Source organism: Alosa alosa, chromosome 17 (assembly GCF_017589495.1).
Source record: "Alosa alosa isolate M-15738 ecotype Scorff River chromosome 17, AALO_Geno_1.1, whole genome shotgun sequence".
NCBI classification, from domain to species: domain Eukaryota; kingdom Metazoa; phylum Chordata; class Actinopteri; order Clupeiformes; family Clupeidae; genus Alosa; species Alosa alosa.
This window is the reverse complement of record NC_063205.1, coordinates 31,481,989-31,506,984: the sequence shown is the minus strand read 5'-3', so window position 1 is coordinate 31,506,984 and position 24,996 is coordinate 31,481,989. Positions and strand designations below refer to the sequence as shown.

The window sequence follows — 24,996 nt, the reverse complement described above, 5'->3', positions numbered from 1 at the left end:
CTAGGGCTGCATGGGACAAATGATTATCCCCTTTACACGTTTGTTTACCTTAAAAATGACTTCAAAGCTGCTATATTAAGGTAAAAAACATAATTAACCCTAAAAATTTCTGAGTACATCTTCTATATGTGAATCCTAATTAACTTGGTTTTGAGTACATGACAATAAACTACTTCAACTTGAATTATATATGCATGCATGATTTCATGTTTTTTTTTTTTTTGTATGTGTGTGCAGGTTTATGACTTCACCAGCGGCAGCAGCCATATGTTCATCCACACTTAGAAGCAGCTCCCAGGCAGCAGGCTGGATGTCTCCATACATGTCCTCAGTGAGAATAGGTGCTGCTTTTATCAGCAATGAGAGTGGTGCTGGAGACAGACTCATCACCTAGGCATAGAAACAATCATGACTAAAAATGATTAAATACACCTAATAAACTCCTGCATACACCTTTTGTGGAACACTTGTGCATGCAGGTTTTCCCACATACAGGTTATATGTTGGAATTCATGTAAGGGTGGAGATAAAAGTTTAAGATTTGGTCAAACAACGTGGAATAAGAACTGTTAACAAACTGTTGTGACAAAGTATTTGCTACTAGCACCATCTACTGAATGTCATCAAAATAAAAATCTAGCACTTTAATGGCCAATATCTTTAAAATTTTAGACGCAGTATATATAATTTAACATTTTCTAGAAGTGTATCAAAGTTTGTAAAATTCTGTCTGTAGAGTAGGCTACAATTAATGCATTTCTCAAGAACCCGCCGTTTTGAAAATTTGATAGCCTTAGTTTCATTTGGCTCACTCAGCAAACAGCTAATTGAAATTTAGCAGCTAATACATGCCTGTGCAAATATCAGCTCATGTAAAGCAACTACATAATTGTCTGCATGAGGAAGTGGGACAGGCTTGTCAATATCCAACTAATGGACATTTATTTCACTACTACCTTCAAATAAATCTACTTCTTTCAAATACCACACTCTCAGACCTGGCTCTAGGCATAGACAGTATAGGCAAATGTTAAGGGCGCTCCATCCACCAGGAGTGCCTGAAATAACGGGGAACTTTTTCCTTTTTACACATAAAACAAATTAACTGTTATTTAAAACAACTTAGTAACATAACTACATTATTTGCCAAAAGATAACGGCAACTGTTTGCCAGAAACCTAATTTGCATGTGAAAATATGAACTGTTTACCAGAAACATATCTGTTCAGCATACACTTAATAAAGTGGTTCTAATAATAATAATAATAATAATAATAATAATAATAATAATAATCTTTATTGATATAGCACTTTTCAAAACAAAGTTACAAAGTGCTGTACAATATCAACATAAATGAAAATGCAAATAAGACATAATAATATAACAATCAAATAATATATACTAATTCAATTAGAACTTAACATAAATTTGAAAAAGGAAAATAAACTTACACTGAAATAAAACTTAGGATACTGAAATAAAACTTACTGAAATCAAACTTGACACTGAAATAAAACTTACTGAAATAAAACTTAATAAACTTAACACAAAATTAAGTATATTACTTAAACAAAACTAAGGAAGGCTTGCTTGTAAAGATGAGTTTTAAGGAGGGATTTAAAAGGGCATACTGACTTGGCTGACCTGATTTCATCAGGCAGGTCACTCCAGAGCCTAGGTGCCCTGACACTAAATGCTCTCTCCCCTTTAGTTTTGAGATTGACCTTAGGAATAGTTAGGAAACCACTACCAGATGATCTTAAAGTACGCACAGGTGTATAAGGTACTAGGAGATCAGATATGTAGTTGGGAGACAGGCCATGTAGAGCTTTAAAAGTAATCAGAAGAATCTTAAAATCAATTCTAAAGCTTACTGGGAGCCAGTGCAGTGAGGCTAAAACAGGAGTAATGTGATTACAGTACTTTGTCTTAGTAAGAAGCCGGGCAAAGTCTCTTTATTGATTTTTGGTTCAGACAAGAAAAAAGACTATTGCAGTAATCCAGGCGTGAAGAAATAAATGCATGTATAATGGTCATGAGTTGTGAGTTATGAGTTATGGCTTGTATTTTATAGTATTTGTTTATTTTCATTAGGCTATTGATCATTGATATTGCATTGACATTATTGTTTATTATTGCTAAACTCCTTAATGTAGTTTTACCGATTTTTATAAACTGTTTACTGTTAATTGTAACTAAAAGTGTCAGCCAAATCACAAAGCACAACTATAACCATAACCTATAAGCAATTAGGTCACTTTTGAAAAAATTCTTGGAGACCCCAAGATGATACTTTTTTTCTGTAACTCTCCAATTGTGGTTATTATAGAATTTCTTGCCTCTCTTACCATCTTTCATGGGGGCAAGATAAACATGTCGTTTTCACATTATTCCGGTTTTTTGGCCCCACTGAAATGAATGGCGGAATGCTCAGGATTTGATTTTGATTATGACATCACAGCTCTAAAGCTAAAGGCCCATTCACACCAAGAACAATAACGATAACGATAACTATAATTATAACCATAACGATAAAAGTGTTCACACTGAACAACGATAAACAAAGTCTCTCATTGTGTTAATAAATGTGAGGGCTAAAATTCGATGGGTTCTGATTGGCTATTAGCATTTTATCGTTGTGAAAATCGCTCTGAAAGTGATCCCCAACGATATCGTTCTTCATGTCGTTATCGTTATAGTTTATGTGTGAACGTCGTCATTCATATTAACGAGAACGATATTTATTTATAGTTATCGTTATCGTTATCGTTTTTGGTGTGAATGGGCCTTAAAGCTTGCAACTGGCAGAGTTCTAAGCCATCTGGCAGCTGCCTAATGGGCTGGGCTGTCTGTGTCTGTGAAGGTGTGTGCATGTAACTTTTGACCCGTATGTCCGATTTTCAAAAATGAGGTACCGTTGGCATCCTCGAATGAAGCCCAGTTCAATGCCTTGCCAGCACCAGTTGTAAAGGTCATGGAAAAAAAGTTTCACGCTGTCCCATCTTTTTTAAAGCCAATCCATGAAGCCCAGTTTAATGTGTAACTAGCATCAGTTGTAAAGATCATGGAAAAAATGATGGGACAGCGCAAAGCCAATCTATGTCATACAAGTCATTAAAAAAAAAGTATTTTCCCAATCCATTCAGCCAGTTCATTGCCCAGCCAGCTCCATTCAAACTTAGCCATGTATACTGTTGTATAGATCATATCATTGAGAAACCCACATTCACTTAGACATCATACACTTCCACACAGCACCAGTGACACCAGTTAAGTCAATGCATACAAGTCACATTAGTCATCATTACCCAGCAAGAAGCTCACAATCAATTCAATTGTCTTGCCACGATCTGGGGAGCTTTCAGACAACGTTAGTGTAAGAACAGGTTCTGTATGCTATTTAAAGCCGACCTAACGATAAGTCTCTTCATGACGATGTGTTGCAATGCATTCTGTGTGCTGTGCTGTGATTCGACGGCTCGTCACCTGACCCACCTACCCCACAAGCCACAGCGAGAACATTCAAGCATATACATTGCTATTAGCATTAGTGCTATCAAACGATTAAACTTTTTAATCACGATTAATCGCTGAATTCCTATAGTTAATCACGATTAATCACATATTTTATCGCATGATTCAAATTCTATTATTTTGCATTGCTGAACTTTCCAGGAGTCCATATTAACAATATAAAGCAATTATTGTGTATCTTGATTAGGATTCAAATGAAAGCAAAGCAAGTTACTTCATTAACTTAACTTTAAGACGTAGGTCTATTTGATTATTTCAAATCAAATTTCAAAAGATGTGCAGCAGACCTGAGGCAACACAATATATTCTTCAGAAATATAGCTAATAAAGGGCATAACAAACATAAAATACTATATTCATTATCTTTGAGTTCAGTTGAAAATAAGGAACTTTTCGATATGAGTGCACTGCCATTTCATAGGCTTACAGTCTATGGGTCACTTGCCACACACATCAGCGCCAAAGTTTTTAACACGCAAACACTGGATGAACAATGGATTTTATGGAGCGGCGTTGACCAAATATAACTGAATCGTGATTTACACGGCGGCAAAGTGCAATGCTGGTGTGCAGAGTTGTATTGAAAAGAATGAAATCTAATGTACAGTAAATGAATGTCGAAAGCAGAGTGCATCACACTCATGTCGGCATCGGTGTCCACAGCAATTTAAAACACCATTCAGCTGACCGGAAGTTCAGAACTGTGTTGGTGTTTATTATACGAATCTACTCTTTGGCCGGCTTGTAAGCCCAAACAAGTGTGTGCAGCATGCCTTTACGTAGCCTACTAAAGGCGCATAATAAAGATAGGCTACATTTAATCTGCATCACGCCCCATTTTACCGGAAAACAAGTTAACATTATATCATTGATTCCAAAGACAGCTAGCCTAATCACACCTTGATGTTACATCTAGTTATTAATTTACAGGCCATTCAATCATTTTACTAACAGGGCAGTTATGAAGAATTATGTGTATGTAACTTACTCATGTCGAAACTATGTACATTACAACCCATTCAGCACGTAGCTACACTTACCATATCCCATGTAAAACGGTTAGCTTGCTAGCTAGCTAACCTTGGAACTTCAGTATAACAGGCATAGCCAATTATCTCACCTAGTTGTAGGAAAAAGGCTACGTTCATATTACAAGTGATAGAATGAATTTGTGACTTATGTTTAGTTGATGTTATGACATGTAAAGTTAAGCTTGCCGAACTTATAGTCAGCCACGGGCAGTTTGACTAAGAGTATATGTTACCTCTAGGCCACATAATTTGCCGCCATAACATATAATTTCACTGCTATGCTGACACACAGCTGTATCTCTCAGTCAAACCAAACATGCTTAACAAGCTACAGTAACTGTACTGCAGGATTGCATAGCTGATGTGAAAGACTGGATGTCACAGAATTTCCAACAGCTTAACTCTGACAAAACAGAAGTCCTTTTTATTGGCCCTGGCAAAGTCTATAATCAGGCTAAGACTTTTCTTGGAAATTTAGCCTCACATAACAAGACTACTTCTAGGGTTTTATTTGATACAGATTTAACATTTGACCAACATGTAAAACTCCTTGTGCAGTCCTGTTATGCTTTCTTTAAAGGACACAGAGAGAATTATACATGCATTTGTCTCATCTAGACTTGATTACTGCAACGCCTTATTCACCTGTTTAAATAGTCATTCCATCTCTCATTTACAGACTGTTCAGAATTCAGCAGCCAGACTTTTGACAAAGTCTAAATTTAGGGAACACATCACCCCAGTTCTGGCCAATCTTCACTGGTTGCCAGGATTGATGTTAAAATCCACCTTAAAACCTATAAAGCATTTCATGGTTTGGCACCTGACTATTTAAAAGATTTATTAACCCCCTACTGTTCGGCTCGGCCCCTCAGATCCTCCAGCCTGGGACTTTTAGTTGTTCCAGAAAGTAAACTGTCAACTAGGGGTGACCGATCATTTGCAGTTAGAGCACGCAAGCTTTGGAACAGCCTCCCTTATAACATCAAATCTGCACCATCAGTGGCTGTTTTCAAATCTAGTCTAAAGACCCACTTATATAAAATTGCTTTCCTTAAATTCCTTTAATTTATTATCATTATTATCATTTCTGTTTGTTTATTTTGTCTTGAGTGCTATACTGTATAATTTTCCTACTTTCTTTTATATATATATATATATATATATATATATATAGTTAAGTTTGTGTTTGATAGTTTGTAGTTTGGTAGTTTACTATTTTATCTTTATTATTATTACTATTATTATTATTATTATTGTTATCATTACTATTGTTTTGTTTTTTGCTTTGTTTTGTTTGTTTGTTCGTCTGTAGAGCACTTTGTGCTTGAAAAGTGCTATATAAATACATTTTATTATTATTATTATTATTATTATTATATTGGAAACTCACAATTAAAATAGATTTGACAGCACTAATCTCTATTTTAAACCAGATTTTCTGTATATCTAGCCAGCACCAGTTGTAAAGGTAATGTAAAAAAGCCAATCCATATGTATACAGGCAATCCATGTTTATATAGGTCATGTAAAAGCCAATCCATGTCAAACAAAACTTTGTACATCTACACATGGTTTGTATACACATGGTTTGGGTTTAACCCTAGCTACCAGTATAGCAACCACATTATTTAGCATAGCAACCACCATATGTACCCTAGCAACATCCTAGCAACCATCATAATTACCCTAACAACAACCTAGCAACCACCAATATAATGTGACCCTACTGTAGCCACCACCATAGCAACCAACATGATTACCCTAGCAACCAGCATAGCAACCACATTATTTAGCATAGCAGCCACCAAATGTACCCTAGCAAAGCCCAGCAACCATCTTAATTACCTTATCAACAACCTAGCAACCACCATTATAATGTTATCCTAGCAACCAACATGATTTCCTTATTAACCAGCATAGCAACCACATTATTTAGCATAGCAAGCACCCTATGTACCCTAGCAACATCCTAGCAACCATGCTAATTACCCTAGCAAAAACCTAGCAACCACCATAGCAACAAGCATGATCACCCTAGCAACCAGCATAGCATAATACATTGTTATTGCATTTTGGCTTATTGGATGGTGCATTAATACAGACAGCTTTTGATCCATGTGCCCAATTTTCAAAAACAAAAGTACTGTTGCAATTCTTTTGGCGACTTGCACCTGTTCAAATCCACTCTTGCAGTTCTTCGGAGATGCAATTCTAGTTTATTATAAAAAAAATAAATGATTTGTTATGGCCTAATTATTTCAAATAAGTGTGCTGGGTTACAAGTACGCTGGCAAGTCATGCCGCTCCGTCCAGCACCTGGATCTTGTTTTATTTCTATTGTTTATTAGGCCTATTTGTTAATTTGTTTCATGTGTGTCTGTGCTAGGTTTGGGCTTTGATTGTAAACTCAGGGCATTGCTGTAAAAGAGCTAAATGCTCAGTCAATTTTCCCCTGAAAACAACAATGGTTGATGATGATGATAATATAGTCCATGTGTATACCTGATTGCGGATGTACTTGAGCATTCCCGTGTCCTTCTTCCCTTCTGTATTACTGTCAGTGGGACGTCTTTTCATGGATGGGGTCCTGAGACAAGACTTATCCGAGCACTGTATATGAATGAACACACACATATGCAGATAGTCACACATATGTGTTCAAATATCACTTGGATCTGGATCTGTACATAGGCTTTGCAAGGATTACTAGTGGAGCTGTTAAGGCCTTGTTATCAGAAAATAATGTGCACAGACAAAAGCATGAAACATTACGGGTTTGTTTTTGAAAACATAAGCTTTAATTTTAAGATGTGAAGGCATTCTCAGTTTGACCTTTGAGGTCAGCTAGAGGTCATTGACCTCTTTTTTCCATGCAAAGAAAGAAAGTAAGTAAACTAAGTATGCTTTTCCATGTTTTCAGGCATGTGAAGCTCATCTATAACATTAATATCACTCTTAGAGGTCAACATTGTGAAAGACAGATACAGAAAGACTTTTTACCCACTGCAATAGCACTTTATAATGACTCCCCCCTGAGCAGAGAGAGAGGAAAAATATTTTTAGAATATGTTATGTATGTGCACAGTACCCTCCAGAATTATTGGCACCTTTGGTAAAGTTGACTAAAACCAGGTATAAAAAATAGGTTACACTTTACTTGACAGTATCAACATAAGAGTGACATGACACTGTCATGAACGTGTTATAAATAAGTCATAAATGTTATTCGGTTTTTGACATAACAAGGGTTAGGATTAGGGTCAGGGTTAGAGTTAGGATTAGGATTAGAGGTTAGGGTTAGAGTTCATGTGTCATGACAGGGTCATGTGTTCATGTCACTCTTATGTTGACACTGTCTAGTAAAGTGTTACCAAAAAATATCTTCAGGTGATTTATTGTACACTCACAATGAAAACTATGAGGAAAATCCACCCTTGAAGGGAAGCAAATTTATTCTGAGAAAAAGAAAAATCCCATAAACAAATAAATATGTTTAATGAAAACATGTTGCTAACAATTATTGGCAGCCCTAGAGAAATCTTATATACAAAACTTAATAGACACATTTTCCTATCTAATTTCAACTTCTTTAAGTTAATTTTCAGAAGTGGTTAGGCTAAATCAGGCTATATTGGAAAGAAGAGAATACACTCAATTTAAATAAAAAGAAAGTTTGTTGACATTTGTAAGTCAGGGAATGTCTATAAAAACTAGGTACTTTGTTGAAAACACCTTTATTTATAGTTAAAACAATGATTAAATGTTCTAATCAACTGGAAATGTGACAAACATGCTTGGACAAAGACCCATGGTTATCTTGCCCCCACGTACAGTATGGAGGATGGTAAGATCAAGACCACTGTTGGAGAGTTACAGAAAAAGGTATCATCTTGTATCATCAAGTACCCCCAGACCATCAAGTCCCCCACAAAATCTTCAAATATGATCTCACTGCTAATAGATTATTTAGAGGGCATGTCAGGTAAAAGCCAGTCCGTTTATTTAATTACCAATGTAAACAAGTTACTGAATGGCACAGTGACTTTGTCTGGAAGTGTGGTCTATTATCAGATGAAATTATGCACTCTTTGCCTAGAAATACTTTAGGTGTGATTCAAGATTCAAAAAGCTTTATGCCATGTTAGAACATTTTCTTTTGATTGAAGGCAGAATGTGTGTGATGTGTCCGTTGCAAGAGTTTTGTATGTATTGCATTGGGAATGAAGAATTTGTTGTATAATGACTTTTTAGCCAAAAGCACTCTTCCTGATGGTAATAGCTCAAAGCTTTGGTGGAGGAGGTGGGAGGCATCCTAGATGATGAAGTTGGATTTTGCTTTCCACTGCTTGTATATAAAGCTAAGGCTGTTTTTGTGGAATGCCCATAATCTTAACGGCTTGCCTGGCTATCCTAGCCAGCTTTCTCTTGCATTTGTTTGGTAAGAAGGTGTACCAAGATGTGATGTTAAAAGCGATGATGTGTTTGGCGTACATAGAAGATATACTAAAAAGATTCCCATGCTTAATGACAATTATGGTGGAGGGGCTGTTTTTATTCCCAAAGGCCTTGGTAACCTAATTTAAGCGGCATGGTAAAAAAACTGAATATTTACAAAGAAAATGTGTCAATCTCTGCCAAGATTCTAAAAGTGGGTCATGGATCATTCATCAGATCAATGAACCAAAACAAATGTCCAGATCAAAACAAATATGGTTTACTGAACACACAATCAAGCTTCGGCCATTGCCATCTCAGTCCCCTAACTCGATAGAAAAACAGTGGGGTGAGTCAAAGAGGAAAATGCACAAGTGTGGACCTAGGAATCTGGACGATCTGGGGAGATTTTGTAAAGATGAATGGTCTTAAATCCCTTGCTTTTTATTCTCCAACTTTATGGGGTGTCATAGGAGAATATTACAAGCTGTTTTATTGGCAAAGGGAGGCTTAAGAAGATATTACAAGCAGGGGTGCCAATAATTGTGAGCGACATGTTTTTGTTAAAAATATTTATTTCTTCATGAGATTTTCCTTTTTCTCAAAATATCACTTCAAGGTTGTATTTTTCCTAATTTTCTTCAGTGTGAGATTACAATAAATCACAAAGAGATTATTTATCTATCTATCTATCTATCTATCTATCTATCTATCTATTTAGGTAAAGGATGCTAGAAAGAAAACTCCTATTAATGGCAAACGATAAACAAACATCAACAAAACACATGTCCTGGTTTTAAAACCAGTTTAAAAGAAAATGTGTACAAACTTAGTTGACTCTAAAATCAAATAGTAAGGAAATTTGGCCTTGGGTAGAGTACTGAAAATCTATACTCAAGTAAAAGTACAATTACTCCCTTCAAAAATTACTTGAGTAAAAGTAAAAGTAAAAAAGTACTTTGTTAATAAATTACTCAAGTAACAAGTTACTATTTTGTAAATTTTTATATTTTTGATGGCCCTTTAAATTGGGATACAAAAGTATCCTTTATGCCTGTTTGCCTTTCTCCTCCTCAGTAGGTTAGTCATATAGGCAAACATATTTGAACAGCCCAATTCAAATATATTGTATTTAATATACTTTAATATTATTTGACACACTTTTGTAGGCCATCTTGTCACTTTCAATTCATTACCAGCTGATTCTTCTACTTTGCATTGATAGAAGTCTGGTTGGGTCATTCCACGTCAGTTCAACCAGGGCCCACGCACTTAGGTCTCAAAAAATTCTGAAAAAATTACCAGGTGTACCTATGTTACCCAGGAGACACACTGTAAAATTACTCTTATGTAAGATCAATACTTTCCAAGATACAGCCAGTTTTACAGGGGAAGGGGGCTGTCGATTTTGTTCGGCCTCTTTTTTTTGTCAAAGTTCACAAGCCCACAAGCCCACAGCGCAAGAACTAAACCATGTAGGAGGCTCAAATTTTGCATGCTGGTACATAAATAGGAATAGTATGTAGCAAAATTGTCACGTTTGGTCTGGATAATCCTGCATGGCCATAGCTGTCCTTCAAAGTTGAAATGCACCATTGACATCAATATGTTTTGTATAGAGCTACCACAGGTTACTCTATACAACCACAGGTGGCAGTGTGGTGACTCTATATAAAACATATTGATGTCAATGGGGCATTTTGCCCATGTTCAGGGTGGAAAGTGAAAAAGAAAGATTTGCATAAGACAAGTCAAATTGGTGTTTTAAAAAAGAAAAGATCATGGAGAATAAAGAAAAAAAAAAAAAAAAATCTTTGTACATTTCCACAAGGTGTTTCAGGTGCTCTGAAAATGAGAACAAAAATGAATTTTTAGACTTGTAAAGTCTGCTGTTCAGACCCTGACAGGGGCGTGCAGAGACCTTTGAAGGGGCAGGGGCTCAAATTTAAAAAAGGGCACATGGAACAAATTTTTCAGAAAACGTGTTAACTTTATTTAAAACTTAATTTTGATTACAACCCAATAGAGCTACATAGGCTACAATTTTCATATTTATGGTTATGGTTATGGATTTAGCAGACGCCTTTGTCCAAAGCGACACATAAATACAAAACAACATAATAAACATATTTATTCATATGTATCAAGAAGAATGGGTGTAAATAGCAGACAGAGCTGTAACACATTTTTCTCATTTCCCTTCTTGGTTCTGAAAATTCAATAGGAGTGCATGTACTGTAGGCCTGCTGTAGCCAGGGCACAGACAAATAGGTCTTTTCAGTTTTCATTAGGCTATTGTCTACACAGAGATCAGGCTATAAGGCTACATCCTATTGATTAAATTCAAAGCTAATTTTAATAGCCCAGAAATCTAGACGCACCCTAGCGGCAGCAAATATGTTATTGCCTAGTCTGGCTTGTCAGGCTATAATTTTAATGTTTATCACAGTGAACTACCACCATTAGCTGGTGTCTTGCAGATTCACGTACTGTGCGTGTGGCCACTGAGTGAAATGACGTGTAATGTAGCCTACTGTAAACAGAGAACGACGTGTGGAGTTGGGTTAGTTAAACAACTACAGTAGCCTATGTCGTCGGCTTATGACGATTTAGAAAAGGTTTGCCTACTCTGTTTTATGAACTAGGTCTACTAACCTAAGCTACTATAACGTAGTAACCTAAACAGAATATGTTATGAATGTTCAGCCTTAGATTTTCGAAGCTGCCAGGTTATTGCACATAGCACATTGTCTCATGAGGAAGCTTCTCCAACACACATATTGCACACTGCCCTCTCCCCACATACACAGCACACTATCCCATCTCCCCTGTCATCCCCCAACACACACACCAAGACCCTGGCAGTTGGGTTAGCCCCTTGAGCCGTGGATCTGCCCAAGGTTTCTTCCTTGGGAAGGGAGTTTTTCCTTGCCCCTGTTGCTCTTGGGTGCTCCTTGTTGGTGCCCTCCACCCAATCCCAATCCTCCCCACCTTTTTTTTTATGCAGCCCTTGCCACTTAATCTACTAAACCCCTCTTCTAGCACTTTTACCCCCCCCCCCCCCCCCATTAATGCACAAATAGGCTTACATCAGACATAATTTCACTGCATTTCTTACTTCCAGTAGCTATATGCATGTGACAATAAACTTCCTTGTATCCTTGTATCCTTGTATTGAAATGGATGGACCATAACATGGTTAAAACGGGTTTGATAGCCATTAAACATGAAACAACTTTAAACATTTTATTCTCTATCTCTAAGCTGAATACTATTGCATGTTCAGATAGGCTAACTGCCAAGTGACCTTACCATGCTCCCAAACATCTCCTGCAGCACTGTGCCTGCGTGCACCTTCTGAGAGTTGACTGAATGTATGACGCCACGGATTGGTGGCCGCAAGGCATCTCAATTAACACAGAAAATTGTTATTTTTGTAAATTTCTAATTTCACAAACTATTAATGAGACATTTTAGCGAATATTCGCGTTGGAACTAGCGGAAGTATTACACATTTTAAAAAGTAAAAAACGGGTCTTGTCAAAAGGGCACTTGGACATCAAAGGGGCAAAGGGCAGGTGCTAGAGCCCCTGTAGCCCCCCTTCTCTGCACGTGCCTGGACCCTGAAGGAATTTATTTTCTGTTCATTGTTTTTTGTGAGAGTGTTTCTACTTATCTCAGTAAGGAAAATAAATCAAGAGCCTATGTTGAGTACAAATATGTCTTCTGAAGGCTTAAACAGAGCCCAGCCAAAAACTCCAATAAAATTTGTATCAACTTTGAGGGACAGCTATGGCCATGCAGGATTATCCAGACCAAACGTGACATGGAATGACCCGGTTATAATTTCACCATACAGACAATGTAACCTAAAAACAATGGCTATATTGTAGATCTAAATACTGTATAGCCTAGGTAGCCTACTGTAGGTATATCCACTCGGACAGAGCGACAGAGCAGGCTATCTGTTTTCTCAGCCGACCGTCGCATGTCATGTCCTGCAACAATGAGGCTACATGCTAGTTTTTTTCTAACTTGTGTGCTCAATTTCCAGTGCATTTGCTTCGCTTATAAATTAAGTTGAATGCCTACTTTCCTTGTCAAATGTGATTGTTGAACGATGCTGGCAAAAGTTTCTGTGTCATATCATACCTCTCACCTCGTTGCTACTCTGGCAGTCTCACCAGAAGATGCAGCAGCTGGCAGGACGTCATTGCGTTAACTGAGCTGTTAGATATATAGAACATCTACTTCCATGTAGTAGGCTAAATAGGCCAGTCATTACTTTTATAATCGCGGGGAAACGTAGCAATGCATTCTGAATCCCTGTTTCTTTTCTCCCACGCCGCTGTGCACTGAGGGAGAGGTGCGCTTTCCTCCCTCAATATACTTTCTCCACTCGTAACGAAAGGCAATCGAAAATGTAGCTGAGTAAAGAGTAGTTTACTGGCTCAAAAATGTACTTGAGTAAGAGTAAAAAAAGAGTACCCACCCCTGACAAAAACGGAACACATCAGAACACTGTTTTAGTAACTGCAGTCACCAGAACAGGTACACAGTGCTGTACACTAAATGCTGCCATTTTGCATTTAGAGTGCCCAATACAACCCTTTTTTGCAACCACATGTATGTATTCTATAGGGCACTGTATGCAAAAAGGCAGTATTAAAACCAGTGTGCCTTCCACGGCCCACCTACCCCCCAACATTCTGAATCAATTGTATGTACCATATTGCTATGTAGCATAGTAATATTATACACCATTGAAAGCTTTGACTTTTGGGAATCCATATATGACAACCTTTTACATGTACAATTTGTATAGTGCTTCACATCAGGGCTTAAAACCCTGACGTCATCAGTAATATATACTGAAGTGGGATCATTCACAACAGTGGACATCCTAGATTCTGCTTGACTCTCTCCACACACACACACTGAAAATTATGGCTTATGTGATGGGCTATGTTTCTATTTCATATATTTGTTAATTTCATAGACTGTATATATAGAACTGGACAGTGTGCCGTCTGTTAAGAGTGATGCGAGCGTTAGTCCAAAGCCCCCTGGTGGCTGGCTGCAGTACAATGTGTAACTCCGCCCATCCCCATGTATTTCAATGGCCAAGTAGCCAACTTTCCGTGTCACTTTTCTCACCTAAAACTATTTTGTATCAACAACTTTTTATTCAAAAAATAGTTTTCAAGATGCTTCAATACACACAATTTTTTCTTTTCTCGCTGAAATGATTTTTTTAATGTTATATTAACAAATCTAAAAGGGGGTGTTTACACCTATGATTGACAGCTGGCTGGCTGCAGACACGACGCTTTGTCCATTATGTTTTACCGTCTAGGCTGCAGACACTACCACGCCATCGCCACTTATTTTAACGACACCTGATTTCGACACATAATCTAACCTAAATAAGTGTTACTGTCATTATCATTAGGCTATATCTTATCACAGTCTGACTAAATACATATTGATAGTCATACATTGTGTAGTTGTTTGTAAGAGACATCGTTGTTAGTTGTTACAGATTCTTTGTGAAAAAAAGATATGTGCTGTTCTTTTCGTGTAGATGCTAAGTATATTAGCTCATAGCATGCTACATCATGCTAGCATTAGCCAGTTGATAGGTAAAGTAAAAGGGCTCTGCTATATTGATCCGAAGTGACGTTAGCCATAGTCCCCATAATTTACAGTCCTACTTGTTTCAAATGGTTTAACGTAACCAGTGATTGCCGCCATCATCGTTGCAACTTCATTTGAATACACTTTGTCACTGGAGAAGGCGATGTTAAGTTTCATTAACGTTAACTCTTGCTTAGTTTTGCGCGAATGGCAAAAAACGCCACCCTAGCCTGCTAGGTCGACAACCTCGGTATGCCCATTTATGAATCAGCCCAACAAATAACTTTACTTGTGTTTTAGTGAACACATTATTGGACCATAGCTTAACGTGAGGTAGGATTCAAAGTTATAAATGGACAATTTGCTTAGTATGCTCATAACAGCGGTATCTGAAAATGCTGAGTTAAGGTATCGTTGTTACCTGCGATTGCACTGCTGGAGAAGCATTTTGCATTGGTATGATTTGATCAGGTATTCCCAGTGATGTGTAAATCCTCCCATAGACGTACCCCATTTCAAAATAATACGTCTAAATTGAAAACTGTGACAACTCATTGATAGGCTCTCTCAATATGTCTGTAATCGTATGCCTCTACCACAGGCTTGCTAGTCTTTCACCAGAGAGGGTGCTCCATTATAAATAAAAAATGTAATGCTGCAGCCTTCATGTCAGCTGTAAAAATATGAGAACATGGACCTACTACATCAGGACAGGATACTCTGTAAACATTTTACACATAATCAGGAAGCTACTTTGCTGATCAGTGTGTGATGTGTTTAAAGTGGTACTACGTTTAAAGAAACATTTTTATTCTTTGTTTCAAGTGCATAAGAAAATACCACATTATGATGATGGTTATGGTTACCCTTAACAAATACAAAACAATATAATACTTAAAACAGGGATCAATCAATAGCCTAATGAAATAAACAATGAGGGGGGAAAGCAATAATAAATAATAAATGCCCATTCAATCAATAATATCAAAAACATGGTAAGACTACATTAAAGAGAATATCAACAATAAAAAATGTAAAATTAATCAACAGCCTATAATGAAAATAAAACAGTACTACTGCATTCAAACCATAATGTATAAGAAGTGCTTAAAAGACCAAAAACTATCACAAGAACGAAGAGCACTGGGCAACTCATTCCACCAACATGGAACCACTGAGGAAAAGAGTCTTGAATTTGACCTAGCATTTAAGACTGAAGCTCATCAGAAGACCGCAGTGGGCGGTTGGGGATGTATATCTTGATCATTGAATTAAAATATCAAGGAGCAGATCCAGTTAGTGTCCTATAGGCCAAAGTGAGAGATTTAAATTTAATTCTGGCTACTGTAGGGAGCCAATGGAGAGTAACTAGGAGAGGAGTTACGATGTGTCCTCTTTGGCTGATTGAAGACCAGTCATGTTACAGCATTCTGAATGATAGATCACACAAAAGAAATTTAAAAAAAACATTCAATATTGATTTAGTATCAACAAATAATTATTATTTTAGTAACGTCTACATCTTTGTGTAGGCTACAGTTAAATACTAAGCAATGGCCTCTGACTTAAATACCAAGGCAGTTAAATGACCGTGGTATGGTATAGTCTACGTGATACACAGGACTACACAGTAAACCCATTTAAAAAGCATCATCATCTCAGTATACCCTTTTAAAATAGGCAAGGAAACGTATTTAATAACATTTGGGGTTGCTCACAGTATACCCACCACTACAACTAACTAACTAGACTACACCACTGGTTAAATGGCACATTGCAATTTACAATTTGTGTGAGTTCAGGGGCATACAGAAAGTTGAAGTTTGGGTGACATCAATAAAGAAAATAGAAACAAAGGGATGTGTACAGACTCAAGTATGAATGATGTCACATTAACAGAAGGTTCAGAGCAGCGGCAGACTTTTCTTGGTGCCACACAAGTTATTGAAAGTCATGTGTTTTCAGAACGTAGTGGTGCTGTGCCATGTCCCATGTATAAGGGGCTTCATGTTGATCCAGTGACTGTGGGTGATGATGTCAGGGAGATGGATGTCAGGGGACTTGGAGAAAGGGGGAGGACATGCCACCTCAGACCACTCCAGCCAAACCACTTCACGTAGGCATTCCCTTGCTTGCAGACTAATGTAGATCATGGAGACCACCTTGCCGCCACCTCCAGTACATTCAGCCATCACTCATATCTTACCTGCAAAAAGGAAAGTTACAATAAAGTTAGTCAGACAATTTTACAACATTACAAAGCATCTAATCAGGCACTCAACACCTACCTAATGTTAACTACACATATAAATTTGCGGTGTGAATGTTATTAACTTGCGTCAGCTTGAAAAATAACGTTATCAGTATGACTGATCATGGACGTTAGATGACAAACTAAGGTCTTTCTCAAATGTTCACCGATATCCCTGGGAAGTGACTGGTTCTTGGCGTAGTGTTTAATGCAGGCGTTTCATTTATCGATCATTCACTTATGCGGTCTACAACTACCGACCTACCGATCTATTTTTTTTTTCCAGTCTATGCTACCGACCTACCATCACAGAAGTAGCTCTAACAGGTGTCTGTCGTTAACGTTAGAAAAAATGCAACGCTGGCAAACTGGCTAGTAGTTACATTAACATTAGGTTGATGAGGTCCATGCTTCACATTACGTTAACGTTAACTTGCGTTGTTTTTATCACATCATACCGTTGTTTTATCACATCATATACTGTACTGACTGTCTAGTGTTATTAATCCCCATGTACAGTCAATGGTTACTCCATGTTGAGATGGCATACATTAAGATTGAGATATTTGAAAACAGCAACAACTAATAAAACCAAGTATATCATGCATCGACTGTTACGGGAGCTGGGTGCTAATCTTCACTTCAACGACTAACTTAGCCTCCCGTTAACGGTAACGCGTTAATGTAGCTGCTAACGTTAGCATCTAATTAAGCTGTCCGTATTTCTGTTGTTAGCTCATTAGTATTCACCATACTAAATTGTCACAGTCTATAATCAACATAATAAGCTCTCTTAGACGTATTTAAGAACACCAATAGACAAAAAAAAAACTTTTCAATTGATCTAACACTTACCAGACAAGAACAAACCGATTGTTGTTTGTACTGTTTAGCTAACTCACAGCCCATAAAATTCATCCAGCCAGCTAGCCTTCTGCCGAAAGTCGACCTGCGTTGTGGAAAGGGGAAGGGGCGGGTTTCACTTGACAAGGGGCGTGTTTAACTTCGCTGAGTGGCAACTGAGTGGCGTGCCTGACGACTCCTCTTCACTGCGCGATGCTTCAACTTTTGCCGCGCAGCGCACTTCAAAATGGCTCCAAATTTTCCAAGATGGCCGCCGCCCGGCGGCTTCAATTCCATAGAACACTGTAGAATGCAGCCACACTGTCCAGTTCTATATATACAGTCTATGGTTAATTTATATAGAGCAGTGTTTCCCCTACAATGTATTTAACAGCGGCGCAGCGCCGCCGCTGGATTTTCAGCGCCGCTGCAACATAATATCACGAGATTCACTTAACACACTGTAAAAGCACAATGGCCAACGTCATCTCGAAATTGTTTTCTGAAAGTCTTGAGCAAGTTAAGTGCATCAAATTCGCACTTAGCCTCTCATTATTCAGGACATATATGAGGCATGATGTGTCAGGTGATTACAAGCCCAAAGACAAGTCTGCAGCCCATATGGCTAGCCTACGTTCTGAACACGGTTACATTGTTTAGCTATCCGACTGATGGGGTCTTGCTCCGCCACAGTGTAGCCTATGGTGTCATCGTTCACTTGTAGGTTACACAATAAATAGCCTACTTATAGGCCTGGTGACAATAAAAAATGATATTAGTTATATTTCATCACGAAGCTGTTTGTATGCCGTGAATTCGCTTGTAGCCTATGCCATATGTTAAGCTTGAGCAATTCCTCTGATCCAAAGCCTGCTTTGACACATTGACACTAATGTGAAACATGCATCCTCCTCTCCTAGCCTACATCAAATAAAAGAAACCAATTCATGATTACCGAAATGAATTTAACATGGGGGGAAAAAAGTTTGTTGCGATTTAGCCTACTGTTGTGATGCGGTTCTTTCTGCTGATTGGATTTACCCCCGTGTCGTCAACTCTGAGAACTCTGAGAGCTCCGGCTGACAATTTTATCCAGAGAGCTGATTTCCCAAAGATGAGCCTCCATCAACATTCAACGACAAATTATTAAAACTTAAGTAATGCAATAGAGTAAACCAATGTGCTACAAGGTGTATGGTCTTAACGTTAATTGTAGCCTAGACTTGTAACGTTAGCGTAGGGCTATTTGTAATGTTTGCATGGGAAAGCTAGGCGAACACAGTCTAGGCCTGTTTAAACTGTCTGATAGTTAAAGGAAATATGAGCATATGTTGGCATATACGTATAGCCTAAATTCTGTCCACTTAGCTATAATAGGCTATCACAAACAGACCTTTTCTACGTTTACGGCATTAGACATATAGGAGCCTATATTCTCTTATCAGAAAGACATGTTCTCATAACTTCAGCGTTCTCTTGACGGTGAGACGAACCGTCGCACTTCAATCAAGTAGCCTAGGTCTTTTTTCGAAGTTAATTGTGAGTGAGTTGTATGGTAACTGTGGGAGTGATGTAGAAGAAAAGTGAGTATTTACTTTTTTATACGTGGGTTTGTTGTTTTGGGACTGAGAATTAGACCACAAGGAGAGCATCTGGCTACGTGCATGCGTGTCAGCATTAATGGCCCCCCCACAATTCAATTCAATTCAAAGCCCATAAAAATTAAGTGCTCGAGATTGGGGTGTGGCCTTTGCCATTAAGACAAATTTAAATAAATTTTAATTATTAATGGTCATTAAATGGTTGTGCCATTTAATTTTTCTTCTATTATTTTTAACTAATAATGTAAAAGAAAGCTGAAAATGTCCACAAAAGAAACACGAAGGTATGATATAAAAATAAAAAAAAAAAAAAAAAAAATGCTGAAGTAGCCCCCCCTAAACATACAAGTAATTTGAATGCTAAACATATTTAGTAATTTTTAATTACTAAATTATATTTAGTAATTTTTAATTACTAAATTATTTTTAATACAAGTTTTAGGCTAGTCGCTAGTGAATAAAAGTTGTGCGTAGTGCATAAGGATATGTGGATGCAATTCATTATGTTTTCTATGTTATTAGATAAAATTAATGTTCAAAAAACTAACAAGTTGGAGACAATCTTTCTGGGATCAAGTGTTGACGTGACCTGAGCTAGCAGGATAGTTACCAAGGAGCTCTTTCCAGATGTAAAAGTTTGCCATGGTTGCGTAGTAGCCTATTTGCGTAAGCGCAAAGTGGTTCTCTCTCTCTCTCTCCGTGTGTGTGTGTGTCTGCGTCTGCATGAGGCCATGTTCAATTCAACTCGGTAGTAAACACAGGCTGTAAAAGTGTATGCGGGAATTTCTCGCATTATGATGGCTAGAGTTGCGGGACTTGAACAAATTATGCGCAATACCCACAATCCGCAGTGAAATTTAAGCCCTGTTTACATTATCAGATTAATCTCACTATCCCATGTTCCACCCCTTCTCTTCTCTTCTCTTCATCTCCTCTCTCTCCATTCACCCTGTCCCATGTTCCACCCCAAAATGCCCTCTTCCCCTTCCTCCGCTTTTGGTGCTTCCCTACTTTCTAGCTGCAGTGCAATAAGTAGATGCAGTATATTGGGTACTGAAATATTCACAGTATTCCATAGAAATTGAATATTCATGTTGTTTTATCCAATATTAGTTGTGCAGATGCATAGTCCATCTTGTACATATCCATTGAAGCAGCAAAGAAAATGTGTGTAGACATTGGTGTAATTATTCCATATTTTGTATTTTAAGGACTATAAATCGCACCGAAGTATAAGTCGCACCAGTCAAAAAAATGTGTCATGAAGAGTAAAAAAACATATATATAAATATATATGTTGTACCTGAGTCGCAGGACCAGCCAAACTATGAAAATAAGTGTGACTTAAAGTCCGGAAAATACGGTAGTCATTCTATATCACAACCCCTGATTTACAATCCATATAGTCTACAAGACGCCTCAAAGCGTTGCCTTTCATTTAAGACCAGGATCATGCTTCTACACCAAGAGGTTGCCACACTGTAAGGCTTTTATTGTCAGTATGCATTTTGGGAGCCCAAAAGTCCTATGGGGAGTTTCCATAGGGCATTTTACAAAACACATGAGCATACCTTGGCAAATAATGGTCTGAAGTACTCATTTTCCATTTTATATTGATATTTTGCACACAGGTTCACAAGACCTGGTGCTAGGGCTCAGTTGAGTTTCTAAGTCATCTCAAGTTACCTAGAGGGCTGAAATGTGGTTAGTTCAGAGATGCTTGTTATCCGGCAGAAATAATTAAAAAAAAAAACATTCTAGCCTCTGTAACTCTGTGCCAGTACTTCCCACAGCTATTCTTAAGATAGGTTAAGCCTCCCTTTCCCAATAAAACAGCTCATAATATTCTCTTATGACATCCCATAAAGTTGGATAGTACAAAGCAAGGGATTTGAGACTATTCCTCTTTACAAAACCTCTCCAGATCGTCTAAATTCCTAGGTCCTCACTTGTGCATTCTCCTCTTTGACTCGCCCCACTGTTTTGCTGCGGAGTTAAGATCAGGACACTGATATGGCAATGGCAGAAGCTTGATTTTGTGTTCAGTTTGTGTTTTGTTTTGATCTGGACATGTTTTGGTTCATTAACCAGTCCCTCCAGGATTTTGTAAGGATTTTTTGAGATTGTTGCGACCGAAAATGCCTGATTTTGTGATTCCTGATTTTCTAAAAGCTGTTTGTTGCAAAAAAATTGTGGGAGGAAATGAACATTGCAAAAACAGTTTTTAATTGAGGGCAATTACCATTTGTAAGACCAAAATCACACTGATCGTCTTGATGCTTATTAAAGTTGGCTACACACGTTCACATTCTATGCCTAACACCGCAGCCTCTGCATGGGTTGTTCATCCCTCCCTTTTTACTTTTTTGCATGGAAATTTCATATCACATCAATGACCTCTAGCTGACCTCAGAGGTCAAACTGAAAATGCCTAAATGAAAGCTTATGTCATCAAGAACAAACCCCGAGAGACTCAAAACCTGGCGGCAAGCGGATTATTATCCCAGCACAAAGTTTAATTTTATCTTGCACGTCTCTTTTATTGAGCAACGCACCTAGAGGTGTGGCAATTAATGACATAAAGAGGGGTCTTGTGCATTATCTAATCACCAGACATGTGGACTCGAGTCACATGACTTGGACTCGAGTCAGACTCGAGTCATGATTTTAATGACTTCAGACTTGACTTGATAAAATTCGGCATGACTTGCGACTCGACTTGGACTTGAATACTATTCACTCAAGACTTGACTCGGACTTTGCCTCTTTGACTTGTGATGACTTGACATGTCTCTAATCAAAAACTACATTTCCTGATCGTGTACCAGTCAACCCAGAGACGCTTTCCTGCGACTAAAAAAAATAAAATAGCGGAGACAAGCGGACAGAGCACAGTTCAGTAGCCTACTGCCACTACCCTCACACGCGTTACGCACTGTGTGTAGGGCACCAAGAGACAGAGGAAGGACCAACATTTAGCCAATCACTAGTAGCTTTACTGCAAATTGATTTGCACTCTTGTTAGAGAACGTTTGTCAAAAAGCACCAACAGCATGTTACATAAAGATGATACTTTTCGAGTCCTCTCCATTAAGATCCAACTTAAACTTATGCTAGGCTACTGCATTTAATTGAGAACACATCTAAGCACGCATACGAGGGGAGAGAAAACGAAAGTAGGTTCCAGCTGGCTTGTCATTGTTGATGATGATTGATATCTTCTTTTAAATATAAGAAACATATAAAAAGAAATCGTGGAGGCAACAAGTAGATCCAGGTCACTATGACATAGCTGCACTCACTGTGATTTGGAAAGTGGACAAGAATATTATGAAGAGTTGTCTTTGCCTTGTGTAATGGAACTGGTGAGTCTTGAAGTATTCAATAATTTATGTACATGAAGCACATGATATGCCAATTGAAACGCATTCCACTCAGCTACTGTAGCTAGGTGGCTACTGGCTACCAGGCTCATAATTCACTTTTAATTGCAAACAGAAAATGTCAAGCAAGCATCATGTCATACATGTTTCTCTTTCCAAAGGAATGAAAGCTGTTTGTGCCAACTTAATATCATGCTTATCATTGTTAATATTGTGCTATACATGTGGCACAAACAATGTTTGAGTTTGTGGACTAGCCATAGGCTATATTTGAACGGAGCTGGTAAAAAAAGATCATTATGAGAACGTGTGGACAGTGCACAATGGGCTTAAAGTGACAGTGCACCATTTACAAATTAGATAAACAGCATCAAATGTGTAGTATTTCTTAAGAAATTAATACTTTAAAACACAATTACTGTCATTATTATCTTTTAAATAATATAAAAGTGTTGACCTTGGCTTCCCTTATGAGTCACCACTGGCAGACAGCCTAATAAATTGTTTGCAGGCAAATCTGTGGCCTAGCGCAGTGAAATACCATCAGTCAAATTATTACTTATCCTTACAGTGGGCTCCGCAATTTGGAAAAACATTATATATTTTTGCAGCTGTGCTGAGTGTCATGTAGCTATCCGTTTTGTACAGATTACTCAGGTATGCACATGTGTATATTACATAGGTATGCACATCGTGTCATAAAAGATTACAAGACAGAAACATTGAACATATTTTAATCTGTATTTATAAAAAAAATACTGTGGATTAGATGGAAGTGCTAAAATTATGATCGATAGTCTAATAATGGCATTATTAAGTGAAGAGTACCTGATGACTTGTTCAGGACTTGAAAAAGATTGGGACTTGGACTTGGACTCGACTTGGCTTTGATGTGACTTGGACTTGGACTCGACTTGCCCTTCTCTGTATTTACTTGGGACTTGACTTGGACTTGACTGCTAAGACTTGGGACTTACTTGTGACTTGCCAAACAGTGACTTGGTCCCACCTCTGCTAATCACTAGCGTACACTACCTAAAACACATTACACCACTGACCAAGAGAAACCTGGTCAGATGGCAATTTAATATGTTATTTTAAGAGCACTATACGTATGGGCGGGTGCACAACACACTCTGCTTCTCTCATCCAAGAACGCGCACCAGTGCACACATCCAAGCAAAACATTAAAAATTACATGATTACAATGGGAAACATAATTAGAATAAAGACATTATGAAATACATCTCACAATGAGTAGTTATTCACCATCATTTGCAAATTGGTAATGACGGATCAAATTGATTAGGCGAGAGGCAAATATAAGGCTGAAGACGCACTGTCACGAAATCTAAGCAATTCCTCTGCAGGATAAACATTTTTTTTTCAGTCATTCGAACATTATTGGGGTAAATGTTGCTTTTTCCAGGCTATGCTTTCGATGGTAACCCATTGTCAGTCGTTGACTGACACCATAGTGAAGTTAGTTTCAGTTTGCTAAGAGTTCAAATAATAGACAAGTGCAAATGTGTGTAGGCTATACTCTGCTAGGTTTTAGTAAAGCATGGTTTAGTGGAATACCTGTTCCATATGACCTTACATGCAAACAGATTCAAATGCGCCACTGACTATCAAAATACTGATGCACTGTTTGAAGTTGCGCTGATTGCTGTTAAAGGGAATGACAAATGTCATTCTCATTGGTTTAAATGATGTTACACCCCAAAACACCCCCATGACTGATTAAGAACCACAGGAATGCCTTGTTGCGCCATCCGCCCGACGTTTGATAACAAAAACACGCCAAGTGTGGACTGGACATCCCACTAAATTTAAATAAGCTTTTCCCTGGTGACCATGCGTTTTAGACTACGAAAATAAGGCCCTGAGAGTTTCATGCTTTTGTCATTTTGTGCTCAATTTTTATGCTTTACAGCTCCACTATACCAGCAAAGAATATAACAATGTTAAATCAATTATAGTATGCAAGCAATATATTATTATAATATTACTTAACCTCTTTGTTCTTCTTTGTCCTTGTCCCAATGTTCATTCCAGATGCATCTCTTAGACCATCCACTGTTTCCCCATACAACAGCTTGATTGCTCGGACGAGGCGAGCACATGATCGACTATGATGCTGGTAGCAACGAGGGTGACAGAAATCTTGATGTGTGCAGATGAAACTCTGCTGATTGCACAGTAGAATCATCACCTTTGTAGAGAGAAAATAGGGTTAACTATTCATCAATTTATTCTATTCATTTCATTAAGCGTA

General features: G+C 37.9%; 1 protein-coding gene and 1 long non-coding RNA gene across 19 annotated transcripts in view; one reads left to right on the top strand and one right to left on the bottom strand.

Annotated features, from left to right (window-relative positions):
• The window catches only part of LOC125310849, a 37,974-nt gene extending 37,356 nt beyond the window's left edge, over window positions 1–618 (top strand). The window contains exon 3 of the long non-coding RNA XR_007196372.1: window positions 238–618. This is a non-coding gene — a long non-coding RNA (uncharacterized LOC125310849). The remainder of the gene's footprint in view (window positions 1–237) is intronic.
• The window catches only part of LOC125310846 (protein unc-80 homolog), a 285,921-nt gene that overhangs the window by 158,637 nt on the left and 102,288 nt on the right, over window positions 1–24,996 (bottom strand). For all 18 annotated transcript variants that reach the window (XM_048268581.1, XM_048268576.1, XM_048268580.1 and 15 more), the window contains 3 exons: window positions 24,736–24,933; window positions 7,072–7,179; window positions 252–390 (listed from right to left, as the gene is read on the bottom strand). In XM_048268581.1, the coding sequence (XP_048124538.1) occupies window positions 252–390; window positions 7,072–7,179; window positions 24,736–24,933 (445 nt within the window). The remainder of the gene's footprint in view (window positions 1–251; window positions 391–7,071; window positions 7,180–24,735; window positions 24,934–24,996) is intronic.